We start from the raw sequence: 11,798 nt of genomic DNA on the forward strand, positions 1-11,798 counted from the left end.
TCACTCATTCGATTCTCCACTTAGTAGAAATTAATATTCATCGTCTTCAATTATTGGAGAACACATAAAAAAGATGGAATTAGGTGTGAAGAATTATTGTTGATTGTAATATGAAAGTGTTATTTTTCTGTAGATAGTAAAAAAATAAAATAAATTTCTCATCAGCAGTCATAAGATTTAAATAAATTAATAAATTTTCTCATGAGCAGTCATAAGATTTAAATATAGAAAGTAAAAAGAACACAGGTCTTTAACCACCAAACCAAATCGATATTAATTTAACCTGGGTGAGTCCACATATTTCAACACAAATTAATTAAATAAAATAAGTTTTTCTTTTATTTAACTCACTGCCAATCATAAATCCATTACATGGGCAATCGAAATTAACATAAGATGATCGATATTAGAAATATTTAGATATAAATTCTCAAAATAAAATAAAAAAAGGATATAATTGTTGAAATAATTATTTCATCACGTATTTAACAAGACCAGGAATATGAACATTCATCATGTAGTCTTCCCAATCAATGCTAATAGGATCAAAGTAAAAAACGTTTGCTTCAGGACAAGTCTCTCTTGATGATAGTCGCAACTTCTCCGCATTCACGTCATCAAATCTACATAAAATAACAATTTGTCACTGGCAAAACAATATTAATTGATCAATTAAATATAATAATAAAAATAAATTATACGTACATGCCCTCAAAGAACACATAAGGTTTATAAAGATCTACCAAACGCATCAGTTATACTAGCTTTACTTTCCGATCAAGAACAGTATATACGTCTTCATATCTTTTAAATAGCAGTGTGTTGAACAATTGCAATGCCTATGAGTTAAGAAAAAAATAATATTAGCTAAAATAGAATTAAAAAAACGATAAGAAAGTAGATAAACATAATAAGACTTTCTAATAAAATCAGGCTAACACCTTCAATGGCAGTAGATAACGAATGGTCATGTATGTGTAGAACTTAGACATGCTGCTAAAAACAGTTCCTCTGCCAATTTTCACAATCTCTCCTTCCTTATTAATCCAGGGGTTTTCACTGAAATAACGAAAACTAAAATCATGAAGATTTGAGAATTTCACTGGATTTCTCATCGAAGAACCTAAATGATAAACGTTCTCTGGATGTTGTTTGGCCCGGGCTACCATGGCCACAGTAATTGCATTGGCAACCATGTCAGCTGGTATCTGCAATATATTCAGAATGTGTTAGTTTTTTTAATCTTTTATCACGCTACCTGAAGGCCCCCATTGCTTTTTTGAATTTTTACATGCATGTATATGTGTTCTCAGGTTAAACCAATAAGGCCTCTGGCTCACTATTTCACTGGTCCAACAACTAGTTTCATCGGTTCGATTGTGGTGCCTAGTCAACATACAAGTTAATTTTTATGTTCAGCTAGCCAAATCAAGTTAATTTATATATATTGGTTGGTTCTGATAACACTTGTAGTCTGTGTTTTTCTTTATAATTTGGATATTTACATTTCTGGTCTATTTATGAATCATAGGAGAAAAGGAGAGTTCTAATTACCACGTCAAGAGTTGCTTGCGGGCCAGAAATAAAGCACGAAACTTTGCCTTTACCGTAGCCCACAATTATGCTATCAATAGTTCTGTGAAACGATGGAGATTAATTTGAAATATGAGATTTAAGAAATAAAACAGAAAAAGACGTATACACACATGTTAATGAGTGTTTTCTGTGTGTATGAACTTAGTTAACAATATATATATTACAAAAGAAAGACTCACAGGCACAAAAAAATTGCAATTTAATTTAATCTCTTTTTTTTTTATTTCTTGTAATTTGGTTTTTTATATTTACTAAGTATCTAGATATCATAACCTATATTATTAGATTCAGCTATTCCTAACAAATTGATTTGATGACCTATCAATTTAGAGCTTGGTTCAAGTTATTTATTTTAAATTATTTTTAAAAATTTATTTAGTTAAATTCTGATGAGATTTATTCGGGTTACCTTCAAGAATTTTAAATAATATTTTTTTAATACTTTCTAAATTAAATATTTTTAATAAATTAAAATAATATTATTTTAAGCTTGACAAATCCATAATCAGTTGAATCTGGCCATGTCTACTAACCATGCATAACTCCTCAAGAAAAGAAAAAACAAATACCGCTCAATGCCGAGATCCTTCATAGCTGAAGTGATTTCTTTCTCTGGAACATCTTCTAATACGAGTTGATTTAATTTCTCTTGCACCATTTTCTTTTCAAAGTTGATATCTACTTTATCGTCACCCCTTTCGGCCATACCCATATGGTGTGGTTGCTCCATTATCATTCCAGCATCTTCGCCACACACATAAGCTGAAAGGCTTGACATTTTGTTGATGGTAAGAGTTAGGTAATGCGCATTAAAGTACAGCAAACAGATCAACATAATATTAATTTTCATCGACCCCCTCCAAAAAAAAAAAAAAAACATTGCAAGGGCTGGTGTTTGTTAATACTTGGAAATCAAATAAAAGGAAATCTGCATAATTAAATTGTACTCATCAGGGATGCTTCGTGCATGTGTTTGGCTAGATGGTTTTGCTTGCAATATAAGGATTTAATCAGTATTAAAGACGGATCATCGTGGGGGACTATGATTGGTTCGGAATTGGCTTAGAATGAAGGATATATCAAGGTGGAACTTGAAGTTTCGAAATTTTCATACTTATCGGGAGAACTTCGCTATGAAACGTCAAAGCATTTTGCTCCTCTAAAAAAAAAAAGAAAGTGTACTCACCGGTGGATACATGGACAAGCATCTTCACGTTAACACATTTCTTTGCAAAGTTTAAGACATGCAAAGCTCCCAGTGTATTAATGCCAAGTGCAACATGGTATCTTTTGTGTATCGCATGAATAGGTTCGAGCACACATGCAAAAACAAAGAAAGAATTAGCTTGTATTGACATTATTTAACGAAAGAGGAGATTTAGTGTTCCTATAATTTTGTTTAATTACCTCTGATCAAAGTTGGTAGTGGCAGCAAAATTAAGCACAACATCAATTTCTCTCCACATTTCATCCTTCAAAGAACAGTCCTTCACTCCCAACTCTTCATAAGAGATGTCACCAGGGACAGGAGTCACCTTTTCTGATATAAAGGAATGTAGACTTGCACCATGTTTCTCCCTTATAAACTTAAACAATTCCTTCCCTATGACCTATCCAAATCTTTTGCATGCATATAATCCAATAAATTATAATTGGAATGCCCCAAGACTTGATAAATTTTAAGTTTGAGTACTTATTCATAGTCCTAAACTTTTGTAAAGATGTGGTTATATCCTTTTAATTTAATGATAAATTAAAATGTGAGATTATTTAGTAAACTCTAACTTAGTCTTTTTTTTTCAAAAAAAAACATAATTCAGTCTCTTAATTAAAGTTAATTATTAATTATATTTTAAATTTCTAAATTCCCTTTCAATTTTGTCTATTAAAAACAATCTAGGGGCAACATCGATTTTTAAAGCTAAAGGGATTAATTAGCTATCTATTAAAAAACTCAAGAAACAAATAATAATCTACAGAAATTATTTGTGTATATTGGCCGGTATAATGATATGATTCAATGCAGCCCCATCTTTCCCCGAGCCAAGAGATTGTTGAGCAAATCGAAGCTTACTACTGACCGGTTTGTGGGAAACTGGTAACCAAAAATATTTATTGGATTATATATGTGATGGCTTGACATACAGTACGTGGAATTAATTTATTCATTTGTTTCTTTAATGGAATTAGCATTTTCTTTTTCCTGCCCATGATGTGCAAACTTGATTTTTAGGTCAAGTGATGACAATGGCCAACGCTGGTCAAATTCTTTATATTTATATTTTATTTATTATTTATAAGATAAAAAAAATTAGATATTTATAAAGTTTATTTATTAATTGGGTATGCAATTAATATTTATTATTTATTAATTAATAAAAAATAAAATATATATACTCATGTAATAACTTATTCATTATCTATTGAATCCAAAAAATACCCCATCATTAGAATTGAATCGGTTGAGTCTGTATTTATCCATTCAAATTAAATAACCATCTTTACACATGACGTCCTGAGGGTATGAGACACTTCAACATAGTCATGGCCTCGTCGGATAGGAACAAGGGCGGTCTGATATCTCCCTTCTCATTTCATAGCATATATATATATATACAAGTTTGAAGATAATTACCATTTTAAAACTTAAGTCTTTTAGACGAAAGTAAGATTTAATTACCAAATCTAATTCTCCCATCAAATTACGTTATAATATATGATTTTCATCTTCTTCTTGCTTAATGGATCGAATTGAACGAAAGAATGGGTTAATTTAAACCAATTTCAAGTAATTTTTTCATCAAATTATGTTACAATACATGACATTCGTTTCCTTCTCGTTTAATGGATCGGATCAAATGGAAGAAAGGATTGGTTAATTTCAAACAATGTAAAGCCATTTTGAAAGTGATGCAGATCATAATATTTTATGCATGTAACCTGACAATATTCAAGTTTTGCCCTTGTGAATAACTACATAAAATCGTCAATTAGGTTACTTATCCACATGGGGTGTCTGATTAGGCAAATATACAGTATAGTTTGGAAAAAGAAACATGAAATCCAATGACCTGCAAGAAAAGAAAGAAATTCGTTTACTAATATTGTGTTGAAAATGCATAAGCGAGGGACCCAGAAGGAGCTCTTAGCCTCTAATTTACCGGTGATTTGCGTTTTGAGCGGAATTTTCTGTAACCTGAATGGTGGTAGAGAGACGTGTGTGAGCCATGGAAATTAGAATGAATGAAAGTGTCCTTCTAACGACAAATGTTAGTTTACAACAATTTTATCAAGCAGTTGATCCATAACTTTGATAGGTCACATGAAAGGAATTGATTTGTCGGGCATAAAAGATTTTGGGGGTATGTTCACACCAAAGATTTCATGAGTGAAACTGTCAATTAAAGAATCTTGGATTTTTTGTTTGTTTGATTGTTTGGGATTGATTTTAATTGATTTTTTTTTTGTGATTTTATATTATAAGTCAAAAGTGTAATGAAATTTGATCAGTATTGATTTAAAGTTGTGTTTTTATTGAATTAAATATTGTTCGTTAAGATCTTAGCCATCCACTTCTTTTTGAAAATTTTAAATTAAAAGAAAATAATAAACCATATCCAAGGGGCAAAAACTTACATGGCGAAGAGGTTTGATCGAGCACTTGTTAATAATGACATTCTCCTCTTTGGGGCAATGGCAGGTTAACATCCTTTTTGGCTGTATAATTGGATTGGAGATATTCCTTTAAAAGTAGCCTTCCCCAGGTTATTTCTTTTGTCTTCTTCTCAATTTTCTGTGTTTGCTGATATAGAAGCTAGTGCATGTGTCCAAAGGAGGCCCTGGTATATATCACAACTTTTCTTTGCAGATGACGTTCTCCTCTTCAGCAAATCTCAAAATTCGCAAGTTAGACTCATGAATACTGTGTTATCTGACTTTTGAAGTGCCTATGGTCTTAAAGTTAGCTATGATAAATCGCGATTTATGTTCTCCAAGAATGTTTCAAGAAGGAAAAGGGCAATGTTTACTCAATTTTCTTCCATTAGAATTGCAAGTGGGCTTGGTAAGTACTTGGGGTTTCCATTTATACAGGGCCAGGTGAAAAGAGCTGATTTCAATTTTATTTTTTATAAGATTAGCGGGAGCTTAGTGGACTGGAAGAATAGACTCTTGAACAAAGCAGGGAAGCTAACCCTAGCAAGATCCGTTATGTCTACTATTCCCATCAATCCTATGCAGAACTATTGGCTTCCTCAAGCAACTTGCATGGTTATTGATAGGGTTGTGCGTAACTTTATATGGGACAATGGGAGTCAGGTAATGGGTTACACCTGGTCAAGTGGGAGATAGTTACATGCCCTAGCTATGAAGTATTGGGGTCTGTGTGTGAAGGAGGCTTGACTTTCTAACGTGTCTTTGTTGGGGAAATTGATTTGGAATATTTTGAACATCCCTCATAAACCTTGTAATGATCTTGACTCATAAATATTTATGGAAGCAGGATTTATTTCATCAGCATCGGCATTCTTCGGGTTCCTATACTTGGACTTCAATCTACAAAGCCCTCAGGTAATTGAAGAATGGATTCCTGTATAGGATTGGCAAAGGGGAGTTGTCTTTTTGGTATGATAATTGGTTGGAGGAAGGAGTGTTAGCTTCATTGATTCCAACAGTGAATATCACTGAGGTACATGTGAAAGATTTTTGGCAGGGAGACTCATGAAACTTTGGAAGTCTTGCAACAAGTATCCCTGATGATTTGAAGTTTCGGATTATAGCCAACCCAATTCCTAGCAGTACGTACAACATTAGAGGATTGTCTTGTTTGGAAAAGTTCTGTTTCGAGTGAATACAAAACACAACTGGCTTGCTCTTGTCTATAGTTCATTGCTTGATCAGGGATTGTTCGATGGCTAAATTGATATGGGATAGATCGGGCCGGGTTTGGAAATGCTTCAGGCTTTAATTGTACAAATATAAAAGGGTGGATTATTTCCTTTTGCTTCTGCAGATAGAGCTCATTTATTCCTAGCTGCGCCAGCTGTGGTGGATATGGTGACAACGAAACATGGTAGTTCTTGTTGGGGATTACACAGGTGATGATTGGTTGATGAGGAGAATATACAGGTTGGCAGATGATTGTGAGATGACAGGGGGAAAGTCTCTTATGAAAGCTGCTAATTTGAATATTCTCGTTTCATGGCAAAGACCGGCCCAAGGGTTTTACTGGATTTGCAGGAATTGGATGTAGCCTTCTTCCGGGATTGTTAGCTTTGAAACATGGGCTACAACTAGCGTGAAGTTGGGGTTATAGACAGATTCCTTATAATTCTGACTCCAAATATGTTATCACGATGCTGTCTGCAGGCCATACTAAGTATCACAAGTATAGAGTCATTCTTATTGTTGATATCAAGGAGCTGCTGTCAAGGAACTGGGTGGTCCGAATTTCCCATACATGTAGGGAAGCTAATGCTTGTGCTGATTTTATGGCAAAGTGTGTTGCAAGAGGAGCAACGGGTTTACAAGTCTGGTTTGAGTCAGCTTCTTTTAATAACAATAAAAATAATAATAATAATAAATAGATCATAATATTTATTCATTCTTGTACACGAGCTAGGTACCTTGCACAAATTTCTCCTGCCAATATATCCTACACTCTTTGTGAGGATTCAATAAATTAGGTGGCATTGCATTGAATAATACACTTGAAGAAAGTTCTTAAACCACGTGAGCCAGCAGCTAAACATAATCCTGCCTTGATGATGATAATAATAATAATAATAATAATAATAATAATAATAATATTGCTTCAAAACACAGTGATATTTGAAATTCCAAGAACAAATAATCTAGCTAGCTGCCGGTAATCATCATCTGAACACGTACTTTACCACCCCTGGAATGTGGATATTAGTTAAGTAGTCTTCCCAATCAATTTCCTTGGGATCAAAGTAGAACATATCGGTCTCTATGTTGTTCTCTCCTGCTGCCATTCGCAACTTCTCTGTGTTCATGTCATCAAAGCTGCATTCGAAATGTGAAGATCTTATGTCATAAGAGTTATATGGATATGAAAAGGTTATTTTTGTAGATTAAAAACAAGATTAATTGTGTACGTACACTCCCCTGAAGAACAAGTATGGCCTGTAAAGTTCCACTAATTTCATCACGAATTTGATCTTTTTATTGAGATCAGTGTACATGTTCTCGAAATAATGGCAAAATGCGATATTTGCTAATTCCAATCCCTATACAAAAAACATATATATAATTAACATAATAAATCAAGAGATTAATTGGTAGGTAGGTAGTGTTTTGAGATCTTGAACAAACCTTTAGCAATAGCAAGTAACGAATTGCCATGTATCTATGGAAGTTAGCCATGCTGCTTAACATTTTAACCCTACCAACCTTGACAGGCTTTCCATCCTTGCCAATCCAAGGTTTCTTGGTGAAATAATCAAAGGCAAAATCTTGAAGATTAGTGTATCTCACGGGATTTCTGACAGAGGACCCCACTTGATAAATTGCATCGTCGAACCGTCGATTAGCATGAGCTACCATGGCTACAACTATGGCATTCACCACCATGTCTGCTGGTATCTGCACAGAATCAATCATGTCTCAACAGTTCCTTTTCTTTTCTTTTCCTTCTTACCAAAGGACTATTTATTCAATCATGTCAAGAAATCAACGACGAACCAACAATTAAAGACTGAAAATTGGCTTAACTCACCACATCAACTATTCCTGTAATATCCCCAAGAAAGCATGTTAGCCTACCTTTCCCATAACCAACAGCTAGGCTATCAATAGTTCTACAAAATAAACAAATTACCGCATTGCTTTTAGGAAGATTAATTTTATCCATAAACAAGAATGTCAAATGCAGCAGCATAATACTAGACATGTACCTGATACCTTCAATCCAACCAGGGAAAGGTTCTTTCAAAGTACTGGTGACAATGGTGGGGCGTATGATGACTACAGACAAATTTTCCTTCAGGTCTCCCACAAGCATCTCTCCCATTGCCTTTGTAAATACATAAGTGTTTGGCCATCCATACACCTTTGCCCTAAGTGCCATTAATTAATTAATTTTGTCAAATTTTGATCTAATTCATTGCACATGCAAATTTTGGGAGGACAAGCTAATTAGTTCCTCACATTTATGTCAAGAAATACATGGACGTACGTTGTATGTCAATTTCACTTCCATCTCTTTCCGTGGCACGCCATTAATTTAGTTAGTATGTGTGTGTGGGAGGTGGTGGGGTGGGGGGGGGGATAGTGAAAGCTGAGATATCCCCCAGCTTCATTTTCCAATTGAATATTGAGGTGGGCATAAGTTGCAACTGTTTAGTTGATTTCTAGTGCTTGGGTATATTTCATTTTCTTTCTTTTTTAAATGGAGTAATTTAAATAAATATAAACAGATGCAACTGATACCCACCCCAATTCAGTTGGAAAATGAAGCTGGGGGATATATCAGCTTTCACTATTCCCCATATGAATTAATATATACTTTCAATTAGCCTCCCCAGCTGGAACTGTTGCGTTGTTCCCATTTGATTTAAAAAAAAAAATGAAAAAAACCAGTGGCTTACACTTCGGTTCTAGCTAGGTCGCTGGAAGCATGTCAATTTGTTTAAAGTTGAAGGTGAAGTTCGAGAGGCCGAGGCAGTTCCAGGGTTTGGTCAGATTCCTTAAATGTTATGAAGATCCACCTTACTCATGCCATGCACGAAACACAGATCATTTTAAGTATACTAGGATGTTGTGAATAAAAATAACATTAATGTTCTTGTCATTTCAGCAGGGTCCTTCCTTTGGGATCCCTTGAACACTTGATGATGTACTTGGTATATTTGTTGCTGTACATAAATATTTTATAAACTAATTATTTCTATGTTGAAGACTAAGAATCACATAACTTAAATTTTTTAGTTGAATTTATACTAGTGAACAGTTCAAATAGATTTGTTAATGCGGTGTTTGGTGTTTTTTAAGGCGAAATTAACTTTTGTTAATTTCACTAGTTTATTTTCAAGAAATTATAAATCTTTCTATTATTTCTACGATAATATTTAATAATATAAGGGTTACTTTCATTCTAATGGCAAATCTGGAAATTGAAATGCCAGAAATCAAAATAATATATGGAGGGCTATGCTTATGAACATAATACTATAGAGTGATTATAACTACGGGTTTGAAAAATTTTTCATGACTAACCTTTCGATGCCCATGTCTTTCATGGCCTCTTTAATTGCTTCAGCGGTGGCTCCTTCAGCTTGGAGCTCATTCAATTTCTGATCAACTAGTTTCTTCTCTTCATTGATGTCTAATCCCGAGACACCGTTAAGTGTGTCACCCCAGCCGTATGAAGTCTCAGGTATCAGCCCTGCCCTCTCCCCGGAAACATAAGCTGAAAAAAATACCGCCTTCCATAAGGTTGACAACATGCTGATAATTTTACCCTCTAACTTCTTAGCAACAATTAAGATATAAAATTATACTAGCATAAATTCTATATTAGCTATCATATAGTATGGCCAAATTATTAGAGGTAATTAAGTGTATCGAAATGATGAAATATAAATACTAACCAGTTGATACATGGACAAGAACCGTTAGTTTAACACATTTCTTGGCAAAACATAAGACGTGCATAGCTCCCATTGTGTTGATGCCAAGTGCAACATCGTATCTATATTAAATATTCCAAAAAAAAAAAACAGAAAATCAACCACTTTGTTTTTCAGTCTTTGTTATTTTGGAGAGGGACAGCACAGAAAATAAAATAAAATAAAATCAGCCAACGGTTCTTGTCTACCTTTCATCAAAATTGGTTGTTGCAGCTAAGTTAACAACAACATCCAATTGACTCCAAATCTCCTCCCTCAAATTCGAGTCTTTCACTCCCAAGTCATCATCGTAAGAGATGTCACCAGGCACCAGTACAATCTTTTTGGAGATGAAGGAATTTAGATCAGCACCCCATTTTTCTTTTAGGAGTGTAAACAAGTCCTTTCCTAGAATCTAAGAAATAAAACAAGTTAGGAACAATTTCATGACAACGTACACAAAAATAGCTATCAGCAAATTAACTTGTAGTTCCAAGGTTCTTAATGAATGAACGACATCAGATGTTTACTTTCTCATACTGTTCACTTCTTCAAGTAATTACAAATTACTTGAAAAAGTTATAGGTGCCCAGTATAATGTTGTTGGCCTAGCTAAATGAGTCCATATGGGTCCGTATCATCACCATCCATTTCTTTGTTATTTCAGGGAAGAAAGACAAGGAAAGAGGACATAAAACATGTAAGGTATATATGGTACTAGTAGTTCCGTATAGTCTACTAATTAAGTTTCCTTTCCTCTCATTTTTACTATGTCTTTTGCCTGTTATTCCCTCGGCAATTATTGTATACCTCATTTTGCAAGCGTTGCGAAGCAGATTTGGCGTCAGCAGCTCTTAAAAGAAGGTAAATCTTCTTCACGTTTGGTTGCACTCTTAATATCTTCTCCAAAAGAACTGCATTTATTGTAAGAAAAGTTAAAACCATCCACGATTCCATTACTCAAAGAGAGAGAGAGAGAGAGGGAGGGAGGGAGGAAGAGGAGGAGGAGGAGGAGGAGGAAGGTATCTACTCTTTGCTAGAAACCCGGTTGCACCCGTGATCAAAATGGTCTTGTCCTCAAGAAACTGAACAACACTTCCAAACTCCATTGCAAGAGAGAGAGACGAAAGTTTGTGTGCGTGTGTGTGAGTGTGTGTTGAAATGAAGATAAACACAAATGAGTTTGCAAAATTCCAGCACCTATATAAAGGAGGGGGAGGGGAGTGGACATTCTGAGGTAGAGTGCACGAAAGTAGCTGCCGTCTTTTTCTTTGGTAGATTGCTTAATTAATTTACATGAGGTTGTGCCAAAATGCAACGAGCGTTCACACAATTATGACCCACTTTCGCCTTTCACATCTTTGGTTTCTTGTGCGAGGTGTGGTCGCCTTCAAAACCCTTCCATGAAGTACAAAAACCGAAAAAAATTGTGGTCAAATTTGTAACAGCAACCACTATACTACTTCACCAAACCGAAAAAAATTATCCTTTGAAGGCCTCTATAGTAATGCTGATAGCAGTTGATCTTGCCTAAGAGATATGTTATGATTTTTTTATTATTATTATGGAATG

General features: G+C 34.4%; 1 protein-coding gene and 1 pseudogene across 1 annotated transcript; both read right to left on the bottom strand.

Annotated features, from left to right (window-relative positions):
* Window positions 1-353: 353 nt before the first annotated feature.
* LOC105140961 (fatty acyl-CoA reductase 3-like) lies at window positions 354-4,294 on the bottom strand (annotated as a pseudogene).
* A 2,874-nt stretch (window positions 4,295-7,168) lies between these two features.
* Window positions 7,169-11,408, bottom strand: LOC105140923 (fatty acyl-CoA reductase 3-like). The gene is made up of 10 exons (XM_011047966.1): window positions 11,257-11,408; window positions 11,037-11,140; window positions 10,436-10,641; window positions 10,209-10,309; window positions 9,835-10,027; window positions 8,514-8,675; window positions 8,336-8,417; window positions 7,933-8,202; window positions 7,720-7,847; window positions 7,169-7,623 (listed from the first exon to the last, which is right to left on the bottom strand). The coding sequence occupies exons 1-10, from the start codon at window positions 11,333-11,335 to the stop codon at window positions 7,470-7,472; spliced, it is 1,479 nt and encodes a 492-aa protein (XP_011046268.1). The 5' UTR covers window positions 11,336-11,408; the 3' UTR covers window positions 7,169-7,469.
* Between the last annotated feature and the right edge of the window lie 390 nt (window positions 11,409-11,798).

Source organism: Populus euphratica, unplaced genomic scaffold (genome assembly GCF_000495115.2).
Source record: "Populus euphratica unplaced genomic scaffold, PopEup_1.0 scaffold136.1, whole genome shotgun sequence".
Lineage (NCBI taxonomy): Eukaryota > Viridiplantae > Streptophyta > Magnoliopsida > Malpighiales > Salicaceae > Populus > Populus euphratica.